This window comes from Engystomops pustulosus, chromosome 5 (genome assembly GCF_040894005.1).
Source record: "Engystomops pustulosus chromosome 5, aEngPut4.maternal, whole genome shotgun sequence".
Taxonomy (NCBI): Eukaryota; Metazoa; Chordata; class Amphibia; order Anura; family Leptodactylidae; genus Engystomops; species Engystomops pustulosus.
Window position 1 is genome coordinate 202,274,539 of NC_092415.1, and position 21,026 is coordinate 202,295,564.

The 21,026-nt window shown below is 49.9% G+C and overlaps 1 protein-coding gene across 5 annotated transcripts in view; it reads left to right on the top strand.

The window, feature by feature from the left end:
• PHF14 (PHD finger protein 14) overlaps window positions 1-21,026 on the top strand; it is a 173,984-nt gene that overhangs the window by 30,266 nt on the left and 122,692 nt on the right. For 4 of the 5 annotated variants that reach the window (XR_011855946.1, XM_072154374.1, XM_072154372.1 and 1 more), the window contains 7 exons: window positions 3,547-3,706; window positions 7,849-7,960; window positions 8,973-9,110; window positions 11,143-11,289; window positions 13,516-13,810; window positions 14,467-14,573; window positions 15,065-15,160. Coding sequence is in view for 4 of the 5 variants with exons in the window: in XM_072154374.1 (XP_072010475.1) it covers window positions 3,547-3,706; window positions 7,849-7,960; window positions 8,973-9,110; window positions 11,143-11,289; window positions 13,516-13,810; window positions 14,467-14,573; window positions 15,065-15,160 (1,055 nt within the window). In the remaining variant the exon portion in view is untranslated. The remainder of the gene's footprint in view (window positions 1-3,546; window positions 3,707-7,848; window positions 7,961-8,972; window positions 9,111-11,142; window positions 11,290-13,515; window positions 13,811-14,466; window positions 14,574-15,064; window positions 15,161-21,026) is intronic. The other variant, XM_072154373.1, reaches the window with a different exon arrangement.

Below are 21,026 nucleotides of genomic sequence, written 5' to 3' on the forward strand. Positions count from 1 at the left end.
ATTTAGTTTTCTTAAAATTGGGAAAAATTCGCCGCTGATCCTTCGCAGGTATTAGGCGCCGCTTTTCTTCACCTGCATCCGGACTTGGATCATCCCCAACACCAACACAAAATAAAATTTTACTGTCCTGTCTGGGAGGTCCGGAGCCCTCAGCCTCAGCGACCCCTCCACACTGCCGCCGCCCCCCACCTAAGTGATCAGCGGCAACAGCATGAAGAGGCGCCGAGGCACCGGAAGCTGCCACCAGTGCCGGGCTATCCCCCCCTCCCACCGGGGGACGCACCACAGCACTGGATTTTGATGGTATCGCCACATCCAAGCCGCCCTGACTGTCCGGCCTTGCAGCCGATGCCTCCCCTGCTCCCCCACTGTTACCACAAACAGAGACGGAGCCCATCGCCACATCAGATGTCACACCTGTAATCTCCCTGCACCTTTGCACCGGGTCCACAGCAGAACTCGGGGGGGTTTGGGTAGCAGGGCTTGCACAGTGAGCTGACCCTGCGCTTTGCCCGGGGGGGTGTACAGGGAGGGGGGTAAAGATGAAACGTACCTCTTCTTGCTGCTTTGGCCTGGTCTTCTTACTCTTCCTCCGGCTGCTCCCCCCAGCGGCTTCCTCTGGGAGTTCGTCACCAAAAGAAAAGTTTTCCATGCGCACTGGGGACTCGAGCAGCCGGATCTCTGCCATGAGCGCCCCTCCCTGGCTGCCGGTGTCACTGTCCTCCCCCGAGCGAGGTGTTACTGCTGGCTGTCCTGCAGGGGGCCCACTGCACGAGGCCTGCTGATCTTCCTGCAGGCCGCCAGGTGGGAACTGCTGCTCGTTATCATCATCATCCTCCTCCTCCTCCACCTGGCTTGCAGGCTGCAACCCCTTCAGCCTTTGCTCTCTGTTGTCAGCCATTTCTGAGAATCTATCATCATTTAAAAGTTTTTCTTTAAATGGTCCACTATTGTTGCAAATAAAGTTTTTTCTTTTCATCAGCTTATCAATATCCGCTTTAAGTTTGTTAATTTCACAACATATTTCAGTTTTTCGTTTCTTTGGCGCCGTGTTCGCCCTGGAGCGGGCACAACGCAGCTCCTCCCGGAGCCTCCTGATGGTCTTGGTCGCCTCTTCGTACTCACAGAGGTGGCTCTGGACCCGGGAGGCATAGGTGGACAAAGACTCCCGGGGCCCCTGCACCGCCCAGCCTCCCCCCGCATGGTCAGCCTTACCTCTGTGAGCACTCCGCTTCATGGCTCCAGCCCCGGAAGGACCGCTCTCACCCGCACCATCATAGACGTCCGGCTTCTGGGTCTTTCTCTTAACACTGGACTCAGGGGGGGTAGGAGTCACACTGCTGCGACTCCTGGTGGAACGTCTCACCCCTGAGTCCTCCATAGCGCTGGCCGGTAGCTGGCTACCCCTGCCCCCCGCCGGCCTGGCCCGGGAAGCAGGAGCCTGGGGCTTGCCGCTCTGGCTCATGCCTGGAAACCCACCCCCTCCCTGGGAAGGGAGAGAGCAGGCCCCAGGTGGAGATGGAACCTGCCTGGAGCTCAGAGCAGCAGCAGCACACAGCCTCTCACAGCAACAGACAGCTAACGATGTAACGAGCTCCAGAGATGCACTCACTATCTGCTGCTGGTGCAGTCACTGTGTACATACATGACATTACTTATCCTGTACTGATCCTGAGTTACATCCTGTATTATACTCCAGAGCTGCACTCACTATTCTGCTGCTGGTACAGTCACTGTGTACATACATGACATTACTTATCCTGTACTGATCCTGAGATACATCCTGTATTATACTCCAGAGCTGCACTCACTATTCTGCTGCTGGTGCAGTCACTGTGTACATACATGACATTACTTATCCTGTACTGATCCTGAGTTACATCCTGTATTATACTCCAGAGCTGCACTCACTATTCTGCTGCTGGTGCAGTCACTGTGTACATACATGATATTACTTATCATGTACTGATCCTGAGTTACATCCTGTATTATACTGCAGAGCTGCACTCACTATCTGTTGCTGGTGCAGTCACTGTGTACATACATGACATTACTTATCCTGTACTGATCCTGAGTTACATCCTGTATTATACCCCAGAGCTGCACTCACTATTCTGCTGCTGGTGCAGTCACTGTGTACATACATGACATTACTTATCCTGTACTGATCCTGAGTTACATCCTGTATTATACTCCAGAGCTGCACTCACTATTCTGCTGCTGGTGCAGTCACTGTGTACATACATGACATTACTTATCCTGTACTGATCCTGAGTTACATCCTGTATTATACTCCAGAGCTGCACTCACTATTCTGCTGGTGCAGTCACTGTGTACATACATGACATTACTTATCCTGTACTATTCCTGAGTTACATCCTGTATTATATTCCAGAGCTGCACTCACTATTCTGCTGCTGGTGCAGTCACTGTGTACATACATGACATTACTTATCCTGTACTGATCCTGAGTTACATCCTGTATTATACTCCAGAGCTGCACTCACTATTCTGCTGCTGGTGCCGTCACTGTGTACATACATGACATTACTTATCCTGTACTGATCCTGAGTTACATCCTGTATTATACTCCAGAACTGCACTCACTATTCTACTGGTGCAGTCACTATGTACATACATGACATTACTTATCCTGTACTGATCCTGAGTTACATCCTGTATTATACTCCAGAGCTGCACTCACTATTCTGCTGGTGCAGTCACTGTGTACATACATGACATTACTTATCCTGTACTGATCCTGAGTTACATCCTGTATTATACTCCAGAGCTGCACTCACTATTCTGCTGCTGGTGCAGTCACTGTACATACATGACATTACTTATCCTGTACTGATCCTGAGTTACATCTTGTATTATACTCCAGAGCTGCACTCACTATTCTGCTGCTGGTGCAGTCACTGTGTACATACATGACATTACTTATCCTGTACTGATCCTGAGTTACATCTTGTATTATACTCCAGAGCTGCACTCACTATTCTGCTGCTGGTGCAGTCACTGTGTACATACATGACATTACTTACCCTGTACTGATCCTGAGTTACATCCAGTATTATACTCCAGAGCTGCACTCACTATTCTGCTGCTGGTGCAGTCACTGTGTACATACATGACATTACTTATCCTGTACTGATCCTGAGTTACATTCTGTATTATACCCCAGAGCTGCACTCACTATTCTGCTGCTGGTGCAGTCACTGTGTACATACATGACATTACTTATCCTGTACTGATCCTGAGTTACATCCTGTATTATACTCCAGAGCTGCACTCACTATTCTGCTGCTGGTGCAGTCACTGTGTACATACATGACATTACTTATCCTGTACTATTCCTGAGTTACATCCTGTATTATATTCCAGAGCTGCACTCACTATTCTGCTGCTGGTGCAGTCACTGTGTACATACATGACATTACTTATCCTGTACTATTCCTGAGTTACATCCTGTATTATATTCCAGAGCTGCACTCACTATTCTGTTATAGATTAGGGGGATTTAATTATTTATTCTTGTTTTAGGTTGTTATGGTGTTGATGGAGAAAGTGATTCCATTATGAGCTCAGCCTCAGAAAATTCTACAGAGCCCTGGTTTTGTGATGCCTGCAAGTGTGGTGTGACCCCCAGCTGTGAGCTCTGCCCAAACCAAGATGGTATATTTAAGGAGACCGATGCAGGAAGGTGAAATATTAATTGATTCTTTGTATGTTTCGTCAAGATAACAAATATAGATAACACTGACCCATCATTACATCACTACTGACAATAAATGATGTCACAGCTTATCTCCTCCCCCTCCCTGTACAATGACCTCTATATAGATAACACTGACCCATCATTACATCACTACTGACAATAGATGATGTCACAGCTTATCTCCTCCGCCTCCCTCTACAGTGACCTCTATATAGATAACACTGACCCATCATTACATCACTACTGACAATAGATGATGTCACAGCTTATCTCCTCCCCTCCCTGTACAATGACCTCTATACAGATAACACTGACCCATCATTACATCACTACTGACAATAGATGATGTCACAGCTTATCTCCTCCCCTCCCTGTACAATGACCTCTATACAGATAACACTGACCCATCATTACATCACTACTGACAATAGATGATGTCACAGCTTATCTCCTCCCCCTCCCTGTACAATGACCTCTATATAGATAACACTGACCCATCATTACATCACTACTGACAATAGATGATGTCACAGCTTATCTCCTCCTCCTCCTCCCTGTACAATGACCTCTATATAGATAACACTGACCCATCATTACATCACTACTGACAATAGATGATGTCACAGCTTATCTCCTCCCCCTCCCTGTACAATGACCTCTATATAGATAACACTGACCCATCATTACATCACTACTGACAATAGATGATGTCACAGCTTATCTCCTCCTCCCCCTGTACAATGACCTCTATATAGATAACACTGACCCATCATTACATCACTACTGACAATAGATGATGTCACAGCTTATCTCCTCCCCCTCCCTGTACAATGACCTCTATATAGATAACACTGACCCATCATTACATCACTACTGACAATAGATGATGTCACAGCTTATCTCCTCCCCCTTTATCTTATTTATGCTTGAATATTCATATGTTGATGGTATAAGCATTAGAGTATTGCAGAACATATGGATATACATGAACTCTGTGTCTGTATTGGGATATATTGTACCCTGTTGTTTGTTGCGAGGGTCCAGTTACTTTCCTGATGTCGATTCTGATTCTTGCTTGTTGTCTAATTCAACATCCGTCATCATCGCTGTAAGTGAAATAGATGAGAATCTGAAAGGATGGATTATTCTTCTCTGATTACCCAATTTGTCTTAATTACAAGATTTTGGACCATGTGCCACCAAAACAAGCGAGCAAGGCTGGGGAGTCAGCAGCAGATGGCGCATCTGCCTCCAAATTGGAAGACTCTTCCTTGACTGCTAATTTATTTTCCCTTGATGTGTATTTTGTTCAGTCGCCATTAAAGGAAAAAAAAAAAACACAAAAAGTTTGAATAAAACTTAAAGTAAATTATCAGTAATTATAAAAAAGAAAAACCCTGTTTATGTCATATCTTTGAAAGCCAAAAGAAAAATATTATAAAAAATAAAGAAAAACCCAAAGAAATCCACCACTAAAATAAACTACCGTATTTTTCGGACTATAAGGTGTACAAAAAAATCCTTTGATTTTCTCAGAAATCAAAGGTGCGCCTTATAGTCCAGTGCACCTTATATATGAACCGAACTTACAGACAACAGCTGCCTTGAACTGTGCACAGGTCTGCCACCTGCTGGTCATTCATTCTTATAATCAGGTGTGCCTTATAATCCGGTGCGCCTTATATATGAACCCTACTTACAGACAACAGCTGCCTTGAACTGTGCACAGGTCTGCTACCTGCTGGTCATTCATCCTTATAATCAGGTGCGCCTTATAATCCAGTGCACCTTATATATGAACCGTACTTACAGACAACAGCTGCCTTGAACTGTGCACAGGTCTGCCCCCTGCTGGTCATTCATCCTTATAATCAGGTGCGCCTTATAGTCCAGTGCGCCTTATACATAAACCTAGACGTTTAAGCAGGCATTTATTGAAGGTGCGCCTTGTAATCCGTTGCGCCTTATAGTCCAAAAAATACGGTAAATGTAAGGCTAGTTTCACACGAGTGGGTGTAGCACACATTCAGCTGGAGAGGCAGGAGGGACTAGTGTTTCTCACCCCTCCCCTCTCCATAGGGACAATGTCGCCCGGCCGTGACACAATAGGCAGATGCCTATTCTCACCTATCGTCCTCTACACCCTGATCCCAGGGCTGGTCCTTTTCTTGACATAGATAAATATCAAAAAGACTGTCACACACTGGGAAATTAATTTATAATGGTCATTTTGAGCTTATTTGAAAATCCCAAAGAAAATGTTTTTGTAACTACCCCCCCCCCCTTCAATAAAAAAAACACAAAAACTATAAAATGGCCCTTTAAAGTGACATCATTTGAGATATTGGGGCACATTTACTAAGGGTAAATTTTCCGACTGGTTTCCATAATTTTTCCAATTTGCGCCACGCCCTCCCCGACCCCCCACCCCCTGTTTCTGTCGCGTGAAAGCCGGCGCCGATGTGCCACAATCCGATCGCGTGCGAGGCTGTCATGGCAACCTCTCGTCGCCCTCTGATGACGTTCGGGGGACCGACAATCGAATCCAAGGTTTGCGGTTGTCATCGGAATGGTTGATAGCGGCGATCGGTGCAAGCAGAGACTGTGGTTATTAGTGGTTGGGCTTGCTCCCCCCCTGTGTATGAAGAGGGCTCAGCCCATGAGCCCGCTCCATTCACTCCCCGCACCTCTGCGCCGTACCGCTGCGTTAAAGGGGGTTAAAAGAAAATAAAAATATATAGAATACTGAGAGAAATAATAATCCAAATATTTGAAAGAAAATAACAATAGTTGTAGGATACAATGTAACCTGGAAGGAAAGCGGAATGTTCTGCGCTGGGCCGGACACGCTCGGAGCTATTGGTGGAAGGTCAGTATGAAGGATTCGGCAGCCGCTCGCTTTATCACAGTGAACTCCTACAGGGTGAAGCAGCGTTTAATCTACCAGCGGAGCATGAACGGAATGTGCAGAAGATACAGAGAAGCGGCTGCTTGTAGACGATGTGTATCTTTATATTGAACTCTGCAGGAGACCGACCCCAGGTTGTATTAACCTCCTATCATACATCTCCTGCCGCGAAATTGTCTTCTTTCTAATATTAAGGGACATTAGGGCCAAGCGGTGGCAGCTAATTCCGCTTCTCTTAGCCTCTCCCTTATAGATGTGTATTACACGGCGTCATTTATCGCAGCCAATTGTGTGGAACGTCAGGGAAAAATTACATTTATACTAGGACGTTTAGTGCGGGTAAGCAGATCATTGCATGGAGGTTTTTTTTTAGTTTTTTTTTTTTTTTTTTTGTGTGTGTGAGGATGGAAAATGTGCTTTTCTGGTGTATTTGAAGGATCATTTCTCCTTATGGTCCTTTATAATTAGAATCTTGGTTCAATGTGAACTTGATGGAGGTAAGAAGCTTCGTGGTACGGCGATGTAGCGCCTTAGGTGGTGCCAAAAAAAGATTAAAAGACTAAAAAAATAAAGAAATAAAATGAGTTTCTGGATTATTAAGTTTGTGGCATCACCAACTTTGACTTTGGTGTCCATCATGGTGCAAAATAAGAAGAAAAAAAACTAACAAAAAAAAAACCTGTTTTAGATCTGCCGTGTAATATGCATTGGTAATAAGTGTATAATGTAATGGTAATGGAAGTAACAGAAAAGAGGGTCTTCTAAGAATATGGAAATACCACAGGGGGCTGTGGTGGGACCCCCCTGTCCTCTGGTCCAAAGAAAACTTCAGGTCAAGTGCAGGCCCAAAAACTGGAAGTACCAGAGTAAAGAATCGAAATACGAAAAATCTCTAGGGTCATAAACTCCATCATGATGCAAGCAGCACATTTCCTCCCCCCCCCCCCCATAAAATTTGGAGAAAAAAATATTAAACCAAAAAAAAAAAAAATAGAAGTTCAAAAATAACAAAATTACTTTAGAAAATTTGGAATTGCTCCAGTGCATGATCAGAAAATCCTTTAAAAGTAACACCTGGCCCATTTGTGAAATTAATTTTGCGAAGTTCATGAAGCAAGTGGTATAAATTTCAATTTAAGAAAAAAAAATGTTTTTTACATTTTTGAAAAATGTTGAATAAATGAAAAGAATAGCATTTGTTTTCTTGTGCTTTTCCTAGATGGGTCCACATAGTGTGCGCACTGTACGTCCCTGGGGTGGCTTTTGGAGACATTGACAAACTACGTCCTGTGACTCTTACAGAGATGAACTATTCCAAGTATGGGGCTAAGGTAGGTTATTGTAAAAGTTATAGAAGAACATGTAAAATCAGTAAAACTCCATTGTTAAAGGGGTTGGTATGGAATGACTATTGAAAGGCTATCAGTAGTTGATTGGTGGATGGTCCACACCTGGTTGTGCACTAGTCACTAGTCGGCTCAATGTCCCTGTAGTGGCCAACCGGTGGCTTGTCTATCAGAGAAGTGGCCGTGCCCCATTTATCGGTGGCTTGTCTATCGGATAAGTGGCCGTGCACCATTACTGGTGGCTTGTCTATCGGAGAAGTGGCCGTGCACCATTACTGGTGGCTTGTCTATCGGATAAGTGGCCGTGCACCATTACTGGTGGCTTTTCTATCGGAGAAGTGGCCGTGCACCATTACTGGTGGCTTGTCTATTGGAGAAGTGGCCGTCCCCCATTACCGTGGTTTGTCTATTGGATAAGTGGCCGTGCACCAGTACTGGTGGCTTGTCTATCAGAGAAGTGGCCGTGCCGCATTACCGGGGGCTTGTCTATCGGAGAAGTGGCCGTGCACCATTACCGGCGGCTTATCTACCAGAGAAGTGGCCGTACACCAGTACTGGTGGCTTGTCTATCGGAGAAATGGTTATGCACCAGTACTGGTGGCTTGTCTATCAAAGAAGTGGCCGTGCACCATTACCGGCGGCTTGTCTATCGGAGAAGTGGCCGTGCACCATTACTAGTGGCTTCTTTATCAGAAAAGTCCACTAGACAGAGCATGGAGCCACCCTGGGCCCAAAGAACCAGTTGTTGGAAGGTTCTTGATGTTGGTGAGTCACCGATGGCCTGTCCCGATGATAGTGATTGGTCAGCTTCTTTGACTCTTCAAACATTTCTAAAAGTAGATGGAGTTTCCCTTCAAGAGACTTTTCCCATAAAATATATACTTTTTGCCTCCTTCAAAAGCAGCAGGTTTAAGCAAACTTGACTTAACGTCGTCCGCTCTCAGATGTTGTGTGAAATCTTCTCTGGTAAGCGCAGATTTCTTATTTTTTTGCGTAGGAATGCAGCTTCTGTGAAGATCCGCGATTTGCCAGGACGGGAGTGTGTATCAGCTGCGACGCAGGGATGTGCAGAGCTTACTTTCATGTGACTTGTGCCCAGAAGGAAGGCTTGCTCTCCGAAGCCGCCGCTGAAGAGGTAAATTATAAGACGTTCTTCTTTTGAAGATTTCTGAAGAAACTGTAAGCGAAGCATAAAAAGTATAATGTAACACGGCAGATCCTGATAAATATTAAGCCGCGATGTAGACGGAGGAGAGCAGGGCTGGTAAGTGTGCTGGACCTGTGATGGAGATGAAAGAGCTCTCATCTCAACCTTAGGAAGTTGAATGGAGACGTTACTTTAATGGCCTGTATGGGTGTTAGGAAAGAAGCTGTGATTGGAGAGATATTGCTGCAAGAAATTTCATGGCTTAAAATAAAACTTCTCCATACGAGGCCGCTTCTACGTCTCCGTCCTCTTTGTGCATTTAGGCACTTATTAGGTATTGTTACCTTGTCTTGTTTGTGGCACCTTCTTCACTTGTTGCAGCTCCTCATGTTTTGCTTCACTTAACCCTTCTCATCTTGTTTTAGTGCCCACCTACTACCAATGTTTTTTGTCTCTTATCTTCTCTCTTCTTATTTTGTAGAACTTTATAGACTCAGTGTGATGCAGTGTCTCACCTGTTTATCTGATTTGTTTCTCTTCATCCTCTTTTTCACCTTCACCACCTTTTTTACACCGCCTGTAGTTGCACCACTTTATTTTTGCCCACTTACTTTCCCTATGCCTGGCCCACCTTCCCCCATCCATCCCTGTGATTGCCCCACCTTCCTCCATCCATCCATGTGGTTGCCCCTCCTTCTCTCCACCTTGGGGTTGCCCCACTTTCTCTCCACCATGGGGTTGCCCCACTTTCTCTCCACCTTGGGGTTGCCCCACTTTCTCTCCACCTTGGGGTTGCCCCACTTTCTCTCCACCTTGGGGTTGCCCCACCTTCTCTCCACCTTGGGGTTGCCCCACCTTCCCTCCACCTTGGGGTTGCCCCACCTTCTCTCCACCTTGGGGTTGCCCCACCTTCTCTCCACCTTGGGGTTGCCCCACCTTCTCTCCACCTTGGGGTTGCCCCACCTTCTCTCCACCTTGGGGTTGCCCCACCTTCTCTCCACCTTGGGGTTGCCCCACCTTCTCTCCACCTTGGGGTTGCCCCACCTTCTCTCCACCTTGGGGTTGCCCCACCTTCTCTCCACCTTGGGGTTGCCCCACCTTCTCTCCACCTTGGGGTTGCCCCACCTTCTTTCCTCCCTGGGGTAGGCCCCACCTTCTCTCCTCCCTGGGGTAGGCCCCACCTTCTCTCCTCCCTGGGGTAGGCCCCACTTTCTCTCCTCCCCGGGGTTGCCCCACCTTCTCTCCTCCCCGGGGTTGCCCCACCTTCTCTCCTCCCCGGGGTTGCCCCACCTTCTCTCCTCCCCGGGGTTGCCCCACCTTCTCTCCTCCCCGGGGTTGCCCCACCTTCTCTCCTCCCCGGGGTTGCCCCACCTTCTCTCCTCCCCGGGGTTGCCCCACCTTCTCTCCTCCCCGGGGTTGCCCCACCTTCTCTCCTCCCTGGGGTTGCCCCATCTTCTCTCCACCTTGGGGTTGCCCCACCCTCTCTCCTCCCCGGGGTTGCCCCACCTTCTCTCCTCCCCGGGGTTGCCCCACCTTCTCTCCTCCCCGGGGTTGCCCCACCTTCTCTCCTCCCCGGGGTTGCCCCACCTTCTCTCCTCCCCGGGGTTGCCCCACCTTCTCTCCTCCCCGGGGTTGCCCCACCTTCTCTCCTCCCCGGGGTTGCCCCACCTTCTCTCCTCCCCGGGGTTGCCCCACCTTCTCTCCTCCCCGGGGTTGCCCCACCTTCTCTCCACCTTGGGGTTGCCCCACCTTCTCTCCACCTTGGGGTTGCCCCACCCTCTCTCCTCCCCGGGGTTGCCCCACCTTCTCTCCTCGCTGGGGTTTCCTCGCTGACCCCTTCCCCTGGGTTGCCCCACCTTCTCTCCTCCCCGGGGTGCCCCCGCCTTCACAGGTCACATACAGCGCTGGTTCCCTTGGTGGGTGTCCTGAGGAGAAGGACAACGTCTTATACACCTGTTACTTATGAATTGATTTAGCAGAGTATAGCGGGATAATCGGATTCTCTTCTATCCTTCCGCAGGACATCGCAGATCCGTTCTTCGCTTACTGTAAGCAGCACGCTGATCGCTTCGATAGGAAATGGAAGAGGAAAAACTACCTGGCGCTTCAGTCCTACTGCAAGATGTCCCTGAGGGAGCGAGAGAAACACCTGACACCGGAAGCTCAGGTAGGTACTGCCCCGTGTCACTCCAGCGCTAAGGTCACTGAAGCCTTTCATCACTTCAGTCTATGAATGGGAGCGAATATTAGGTCTCTATAAGATTACAAAGGCTTCATTATACCCCTGAATGTCAGTCTTCAGAGGAGGCCATGACATTAGAGCAGTGCACGTGTCTGCCGCAAGGATAGGGTGACGGTGGTCCCTGGACCCCCCACCTTCTATCATTAGTTATAAGTTTGTCACAATCTTTAATCTAAAAAAAAAAAAAAAAGAAAAAATTATATTACTTATTATTTATTGATTCTGTATTATACTGCAGAGCTGCACTTACTATTCTGCTGCTAGTGCAGTCACTGTGTACATACATGACATTACTTATCCTGTACTGATCCTGAGTTACATCCTGTATTATATCCCAGAGCTGCACTTACTATTCTGCTGCTAGTGCAGTCACTGTGTACATACATGACATTACTTATCCTGTACTGATCCTGAGTTACATCCTGTATTATACCCCAGAGCTGCACTCACTATTCTGCTGCTGGTGCAGTCACTGTGTACATACATGACATTACTTATCCTGTACTGATCCTGAGTTACATCCTGTATTATACTCCAGAGCTGCACTCACTATTCTGCTGCTGGTGCAGTCACTGTGTACATACATGACATTACTTATCCTGTACTGATCCTGAGTTACATCCTGTATTATACCCCAGAGCTGCACTCACTATTCTGCTGCTGGTGCAGTCACTGTGTACATACATGACATTACTTATCCTGTACTGATCCTGAGTTACATCCTGTATTATACTCCAGAGCTGCACTTACTATTCTGCTGCTGGTGCAGTCACTGTATACATACATGACATTACTTATCCTGTACTGATCCTGAGTTACATCCTGTATTATACTCCAGAGCTGCACTCACTATTCTGCTGCTGGTGCAGTCACTGTGTACATACATGACATTACTTATCCTGTACTGATCCTGAGTTACATCCTGTATTATACCCAAGAGCTGCACTCACTATTCTGCTGCTGGTGCAGTCACTGTGTACATACATGACATTACTTATCCTGTACTGATCCTGAGTTACATCCTGTATTATACCCCAGAGCTGCACTCACTATTCTGCTGCTGGTGCAGTCACTGTGTACATACATGACATTACTTATCCTGTACTGATCCTGAGTTACATCCTGTATTATACTGCAGAGCTGCACTCACTATTCTGCTGCTAGTGCAGTCACTGTGTACATACATGACATTACTTATCCTGTACTGATCCTGAGTTACATCCTGTATTATACTGCAGAGCTGCACTTACTATTCTGCTGCTAGTGCAGTCACTGTGTACATACATGACATTACTTATCCTGTACTGATCCTGAGTTACATCCTGTATTATACCCCAGAGCTGCACTCACTATTCTGCTGCTGGTGCAGTCACTGTGTACATACATGACATTACTTATCCTGTACTGATCCTGAGTTACATCCTGTATTATACTCCAGAGCTGCACTCACTATTCTGCTGCTGGTGCAGTCACTGTGTACATACATGACATTACTTATCCTGTACTGATCCTGAGTTACATCCTGTATTATACCCCAGAGCTGCACTCACTATTCTGCTGCTGGTGCAGTCACTGTGTACATACATGACATTACTTATCCTGTACTGATCCTGAGTTACATCCTGTATTATACTCCAGAGCTGCACTTACTATTCTGCTGCTGGTGCAGTCACTGTATACATACATGACATTACTTATCCTGTACTGATCCTGAGTTACATCCTGTATTATACTCCAGAGCTGCACTCACTATTCTGCTGCTGGTGCAGTCACTGTGTACATACATGACATTACTTATCCTGTACTGATCCTGAGTTACATCCTGTATTATACCCAAGAGCTGCACTCACTATTCTGCTGCTGGTGCAGTCACTGTGTACATACATGACATTACTTATCCTGTACTGATCCTGAGTTACATCCTGTATTATACCCCAGAGCTGCACTCACTATTCTGCTGCTGGTGCAGTCACTGTGTACATACATGACATTACTTATCCTGTACTGATCCTGAGTTACATCCTGTATTATACTGCAGAGCTGCACTCACTATTCTGCTGCTGGTGTTCTCTGTGTACATGACATGATTTTTCCTGTTCTGTTTGTGATTCCTCTATAATGACAGCCTGTAATCCGCTGCTGGTTTCTTAGGGAACCGTTTCTGTATCTCTTCAGGCTCGGATCTCCACCAGGCTCCAGCAGTACAGAGTAAAGTCAGAACTGGCCCGTAATACCAGACCCCAAGCTTGGGTCCCAAGAGAGAAGCTTCCACGTCCGCTCACCAGCAGCGCCTCCGCCATACGGAAACTAATGCGTAAAGCGGAGCTGATGGGGATCAGCACGGACATCTTCCCTGTGGATAACTCGGACACAAGCTCCAGCGTGGACGGGAGAAGGAAGCACAAGCAGCCGGCTCTCACCGCAGACTTTGTCAACTACTATCTGGGTGAGTCGTCTGGCGTCCCGCCCTGCGCCGCTCGTTCAGATGTCATTACAATGTGTCCTTTGTGTCAAGGTGACATGTTAGTAGCAATTGACAACAAGCAGTGATCTTGAAAATGGTGCCATCCTTAAAGGGTTATTCATTACTCAGTAATTCATCAGACTAGTCGTCACCATGCACAGTCCATAGGACTGACGGGAAGACCCTAGAACAGCGGGAATGTCTGACCTTCCCTTCATGGAGAACACGAGGCCCCACGGATAATTAGTGGCACATTTTGGCTTACGTCTGTTCCTGTGCCAAAATGTGTAGCTCTTGAATCATTTGCACCCCCTCCTGCGCTTTCCTGACAAGTCTATGTCCTTGGCAGCAGAGATTAGGGGCTTAGGGGCCTGTGATCTTCTCACTTAATTTGTGACCAGGTCACGAGCTCCATACACTTCTATGTCTCCTGGTCATGATGCGGTGGGCACACAATGTGTCACCGTATTGTGACCACACTGGGTGGCTTCTCGTCTTCCTATGGAGGGTGGAGGGGTGAGGAGTGCTCCAGTTATTGTTTGTGATAAATAGGACATAGATGGATATCAGTTTGCCCCTGGTGATGGCGTCTCGTTCTTCCTGTATATAACATGCGGTGATCACATCTCTTCCACCAGAGAGGAACATGCGGATGATGCAGCTGCAAGAGAACATGTCCGAGCAGAAGAACATCAAAGACAAGTTGGAGAACGAGCAGGAGAAGCTCCACATTGAGTATAACAAGGTTTGTAGCGCGTCTCCTCACTGGTCTGATATTATTGGCCGCTGTGATTTATGTCCAGCTGCTGTTGAAAGATTATTTTGTGCTATACCTCAGAAATCTGCTGCATCAGCGATTTTACAATGACAAGTCTCCAACTCAGAGGGGTCCTCCAGGAACTCACCAGTCTGATACTGGTTGTACGTTGATACTAGATATAGATATATTGATGAGATTATAGATTGATATCCCATAGATTAGGGATTGGAATGTAGATATGATGTAGATGACAGATAAGAGATAGAAAAGATGATAGAAATGAGACTGATGATCGATATCTGTGTGTATATGCATAACAATGTTTGTCTATTGAAGATCTGACCAGCTATGAGCCAGTACATGAGGGGTGTGTTGCCCCTTAGCTGTATGATTTTTCTAGAAAGGATTGGCATTGCTTGTCATGCATGTCCAGAACTTACAAGGAGTGATACGAGCATTTTCTATTTCTCTTGTAGCTCTGCGAAGCTCTGGATGATTTGCAGAACGTCAGTAGCAACTTGCGGAACGAAGGGCAGAGCCTGTGGGTTATGATGTGCAAAGTCACCAGCCAGGTAGGTGTTGTGTTTGTGGGACCGTTCTATCCGCGGACTTGGTGGGTTGCTTTGTATGAGGGGTTGTAATCACAGAGGGGCCAAAACCCCCCTGCTGACCCCTGACCACTGCTGGCTATGATAGAAAGGTGTCAGGACACACAGGACATGGCAGCTCGCTGTGTATGGGAGGTGTAGCCACAGAGGGGTCAGAGCGCCCATGCTGACCCCTGACCACTGCTGGCTATGATAGAAAGGTGTCAGGACACACAGGACATGTCAGCTCGCTGTGTATGGGGGGTGTAGTCACAGAGGGGTCAGAGCACCCATGCTGACCCCTGACCACTGCTGGCTATGATAGAAAGGTGTCAGGACACACAGGACATGGCAGCTCGCTGTGTATGGGGGGTGTAGTCACAGAGGGGTCAGAACACCCATGCTGACCCCTGACCACTGCTGGCTATGATAGAAAGGTGTCAGGACACACAGGACATGGCAGCTCGCTGTGTATGGGGGGTGTAGTCACAGAGGGGTCAGAGCGCCCATGCTGACCCCTGACCACTGCTGGCTATGATAGAAAGGTGTCAGGACACACAGGACATGGCAGCTCGCTGTGTATGGGGGGTGTAGTCACAGAGGGGTCAGAGCGCCCATGCTGACCCCTGACCACTGCTGGCTATGATAGAAAGGTGTCAGGACACACAGGCCATGGCAGCTCGCTGTGTATGGGGGGTGTAGTCACAGAGAGGTCAGAGCACCCATGCTGACCCCTGACCACTGCTGGCTATGATAGAAAGGTGTCAGGACACACAGGACATGGCAGCTTGCTGTGTATGGGGGTGTAGTCACAGAGGGGTCAGAGCGCCCATGCTGAGCCCTGACCACTGCTGGCTATGATAGAAAGGTGTCAGGACACACAGGACATGGCAGCTCGCTGTGTATGGGGGGTGTAGTCACAGAGGGGTCAGAGCACCCATGCTGACCCCTGACCACTGCTGGCTATGATAGAAAGGTGTCAGGACACAGGACATGGCAGCTCGCTGTGTATGGGGGGTGTAGTCACAGAGGGGTCAGAGCACCCATGCTGACCCCTGACCACTGCTGGCTATGATAGAAAGGTGTCAGGACACACAGGACATGGCAGCTCGCTGTGTATGGGGGGTGTAGTCACAGAGGGGTCAGAGCGCCCATGCTGACCCCTGGCCACTGCTGGCTATGATAGAAAGGTGTCAGGACACAGGACATGGCAGCTCGCTGTGTATGGGGGGTGTAGTCACAGAGGGGTCAGAGCGCCCATGCTGACCCCTGGCCACTGCTGGCTATGATAGAAAGGTGTCAGGACACACAGGACATGGCAGCTCGCTGTGTATGAGGGATGTAGTCACAGAGAGGTCAGAGCACCCATGCTGACCCCTGACCACTGCTGGCTATGATAGAAAGGTGTCAGGACACACAGGACATGGCAGCTCACTGTGTATGGGGGGTGTAGTCACAGCGGGGTCACAGCTCCCATGCTGACCCCTGACCACTGCTGGCTATGATAGAAAGGTGTCAGGACACAGGACATGGCATCTCGCTGTGTATGGGGCATGTAGTCACAGAGGGGTCAGAGCGCCCATGCTGACCCCTGACCAATGCTGGCTATGATAGAAAGGTGTCAGGACACACAGGACATGGCAGCTCGCTGTGTATGGGGGGTGTAGTCACAGAGGGGTCAGAGCGCCATGCTGACCCCTGACCACTGCTGGCTATGATAGAAAGGTGTCAGGATACACAGGACATGGCAGCTCGCTGTGTATGGGGGATGTAGTCACAGAGGGGTCAGAGCACCCATGCTGACCCCTGACCACTGCTGGCTATGATAGAAAGGTGTCAGGACACAGGACACGGCAGCTCGCTGTGTATGGGGGGTGTAGTCACAGAGGGGTCAGAGCGCCCATGCTGACCCCTGACCACTGCTGGCTATGATAGAAAGGTGTCAGGACACACAGGACATGGCAGCTCGCTGTGTATGGGGGGTGTAGTCACAGAGGGGTCAGAGCACCCATGCTGACCCCTGACCACTGCTGGCTATGATAGAAAGGTGTCAGGACACACAGGACATGGCAGCTCGCTGTGTATGGGGGGTGTAGTCACAGAGGGGTCAGAACACCCATGCTGACCCCTGACCACTGCTGGCTATGATAGAAAGGTGTCAGGACACACAGGACATGGCAGCTCGCTGTGTATGGGGCATGTAGTCACAGAGGGGTCAGAGCGCCCATGCTGAGCCCTGACCACTGCTGGCTATGATAGAAAGGTGTCAGGACACACAGGACATGGCAGCTCGCTGTGTATGGGAGATGTAGTCACAGAGGGGTCACAGCGCCCATGCTGACCCCTGACCACTGCTAGCTATGATTGAAAGGTGTCAGGACACACAGGACATGGCAGCTCGCTGTGTATGGGGGGTGTAGTCACAGAGGGGTCAGAGCGCCCATGCTGACCCCTGACCACTGCTGGCTATGATAGAAAGGTGTCAGGACACACAGGACATGGCAGCTCGCTGTGTATGGGGGGTGTAGTCACAGAGGGGTCAGAGCGCCCATGCTGACCCCTGACCACTGCTGGCTATGATAGAAAGGTGTCAGGACACACAGGACATGGCAGCTCGCTGTGTATGGGGGGTGTAGTCACAGAGGGGTCAGAGCACCCATGCTGACCCCTGACCACTGCTGGCTATGATAGAAAGGTGTCAGGACACACAGGACATGGCAGCTCGCTGTGTATGGGGGGTGTAGTCACAGAGGGGTCAGAGCACCCATGCTGACCCCTGACCACTGCTGGCTATGAAAGAAAGGTGTCAGGACTCACAGGACATGGCAGCTCGCTGTGTACGGAGGGTGTAGTCACAGAGGGGTCAGAGCGCCCATGCTGACCCCTGACCACTGCTGGCTATGATAGAAAGGTGTCAGGACACACAGGACATGGCAGCTCGCTGTGTATGGGGGGTGTAGTCACAGAGGGGTCAGAGCGCCATGCTGACCCCTGACCACTGCTGGCTATGATAGAAAGGTGTCAGGATACACAGGACATGGCAGCTCGCTGTGTATGGGGGATGTAGTCACAGAGGGGTCAGAGCACCCATGCTGACCCCTGACCACTGCTGGCTATGATAGAAAGGTGTCAGGACACAGGACACGGCAGCTCGCTGTGTATGGGGGGTGTAGTCACAGAGGGGTCAGAGCGCCCATGCTGACCCCTGACCACTGCTGGCTATGATAGAAAGGTGTCAGGACACACAGGACATGGCAGCTCGCTGTGTATGGGGGGTGTAGTCACAGAGGGGTCAGAGCGCCCATGCTGACCCCTGACCACTGCTGGCTATGATAGAAAGGTGTCAGGACACACAGGACATGGCAGCTCGCTGTGTATGGGGGGTGTAGTCACAGAGGGGTCAGAGCACCCATGCTGACCCCTGACCACTGCTGGCTATGATAGAAAGGTGTCAGGACACACAGGACATGGCAGCTCGCTGTGTATGGGGGGTGTAGTCACAGAGGGGTCAGAACACCCATGCTGACCCCTGACCACTGCTGGCTATGATAGAAAGGTGTCAGGACACACAGGACATGGCAGCTCGCTGTGTATGGGGCATGTAGTCACAGAGGGGTCAGAGCGCCCATGCTGAGCCCTGACCACTGCTGGCTATGATAGAAAGGTGTCAGGACACACAGGACATGGCAGCTCGCTGTGTATGGGAGATGTAGTCACAGAGGGGTCACAGCGCCCATGCTGACCCCTGACCACTGCTAGCTATGATTGAAAGGTGTCAGGACACACAGGACATGGCAGCTCGCTGTGTATGGGGGGTGTAGTCACAGAGGGGTCAGAGCGCCCATGCTGACCCCTGACCACTGCTGGCTATGATAGAAAGGTGTCAGGACACACAGGACATGGCAGCTCGCTGTGTATGGGGGGTGTAGTCACAGAGGGGTCAGAGCGCCCATGCTGACCCCTGACCACTGCTGGCTATGATAGAAAGGTGTCAGGACACACAGGACATGGCAGCTCGCTGTGTATGGGGGGTGTAGTCACAGAGGGGTCAGAGCACCCATGCTGACCCCTGACCACTGCTGGCTATGATAGAAAGGTGTCAGGACACACAGGACATGGCAGCTCGCTGTGTATGGGGGGTGTAGTCACAGAGGGGTCAGAGCACCCATGCTGACCCCTGACCACTGCTGGCTATGAAAGAAAGGTGTCAGGACTCACAGGACATGGCAGCTCGCTGTGTACGGAGGGTGTAGTCACAGAGGGGTCAGAGCGCCCATGCTGACCCCTGACCACTGCTGGCTATGATAGAAAGGTGTCAGGACACACAGGACATGGCAGCTCGCTGTGTATGGGGGGTGTAGTCACAGAGGGGTCAGAGCACCCATGCTGACCCCTGACCACTGCTGGCTATGATAGAAAGGTGTCAGGACACAGGACACAGCAGCTCGCTGTGTATGGGGGGTGTAGTCACAGAGGGGTCAGAGCGCCCATGCTGACCCCTGACCACTGCTGGCTATGATAGAAAGGTGTCAGGACACACAGGACATGGCAGCTCCCTGTGTATGGGGGGTGTAGTCACAGAGGGGTCAGAGCGCCCATGCTGACCCCTGACCACTGCTGGCTATGATAGAAAGGTGTCAGGACACACAGGACATGGCAGCTCGCTATGTATGGGGGTGTAGTCACAGAGGGGTCAGAGCGCCCATGCTGACCCCTGACCACTGCTGGCTATGATAGAGAGGTGTCAGGACACACAGGACATGGCAGCTCGCTGTGTATGGGGGGTGTAGTCACAGAGGGGTCAGAGCGCCCATGCTGACCCCTGACCACTGCTGGCTATGATAGAGAGGTGTCAGGACACACAGGACATGGCAGCTCGCTGTGTATGGGGGGTGTAGTCACAGAGGGGTCAGAGCGCCCATGCTGACACCTGACCACTGCTGGCTATGATAGAGAGGTGTCAGGACACACAGGACATGGCAGCTCGCTGTGTATGGGGGGTGTAGTCACAGAGGGGTCAGAGCGCCCATGCTGACCCCTGACCACTGCTGGATATGATAGAAAGGTGTCAGGACACACAGGACATGGCAGCTCACTGTGTATGGGGGGTGTAGTCACAGCGGGGTCACAGCTCCCATGCTGACCCCTGACCACTGCTGGCTATGATAGAAAGGTGTCAGGACACACAGGACATGGCAGCTCGCTGTGTATGGGGTGGGGGGGGGGGGGTGTAGTCACAGAGGGGTCAGAGCGCCCATGCTGACCCCTGACCACTGCTGGATATGATAGAAAGGTGTCAGGACACAGGACATGGCAGCTCGCTGTGTATGGGGCATGTAGTCACAGAGGGGTCAGAGCGCCCATGCTGACCCCTGACCACTGCTGGCTATGATAGAAAGGTGTCAGGACACAGGACATGGCAGCTCGCTGTGTATGGGGGGTGTAATCACAGAGCGGTCAGAGCGCCCATGCTGACCCCTGACCGCTGCTGGCTATGATAGAAAGGTGTCAGGACACAGGACATGGCAGCTCGCTGTGTATGGGGTGGGGGGGGGGTGTAGTCACAGAGGGGTCAGAGCGCCCATGCTGACCCCTGACCACTGCTGGCTATGATAGAAAGGTGTCAGGACACACAGGACATGGCAGCACGCTGTGTATGGGGGGTGTAGTCACAGAGTGGTCAGAGCGCCCATGCTGACCCCTGACCACTGCTGGCTATGATAGAAAGGTGTCAGGACACAGGACATGGCAGCTCGCTGTGTATGGGGGGTGTAGTCACAGAGTGGTCAGAGCGCCCATGCTGACCCCTGACCACTGCTGGCTATGATAGAAAGGTGTCAGGACACACAGA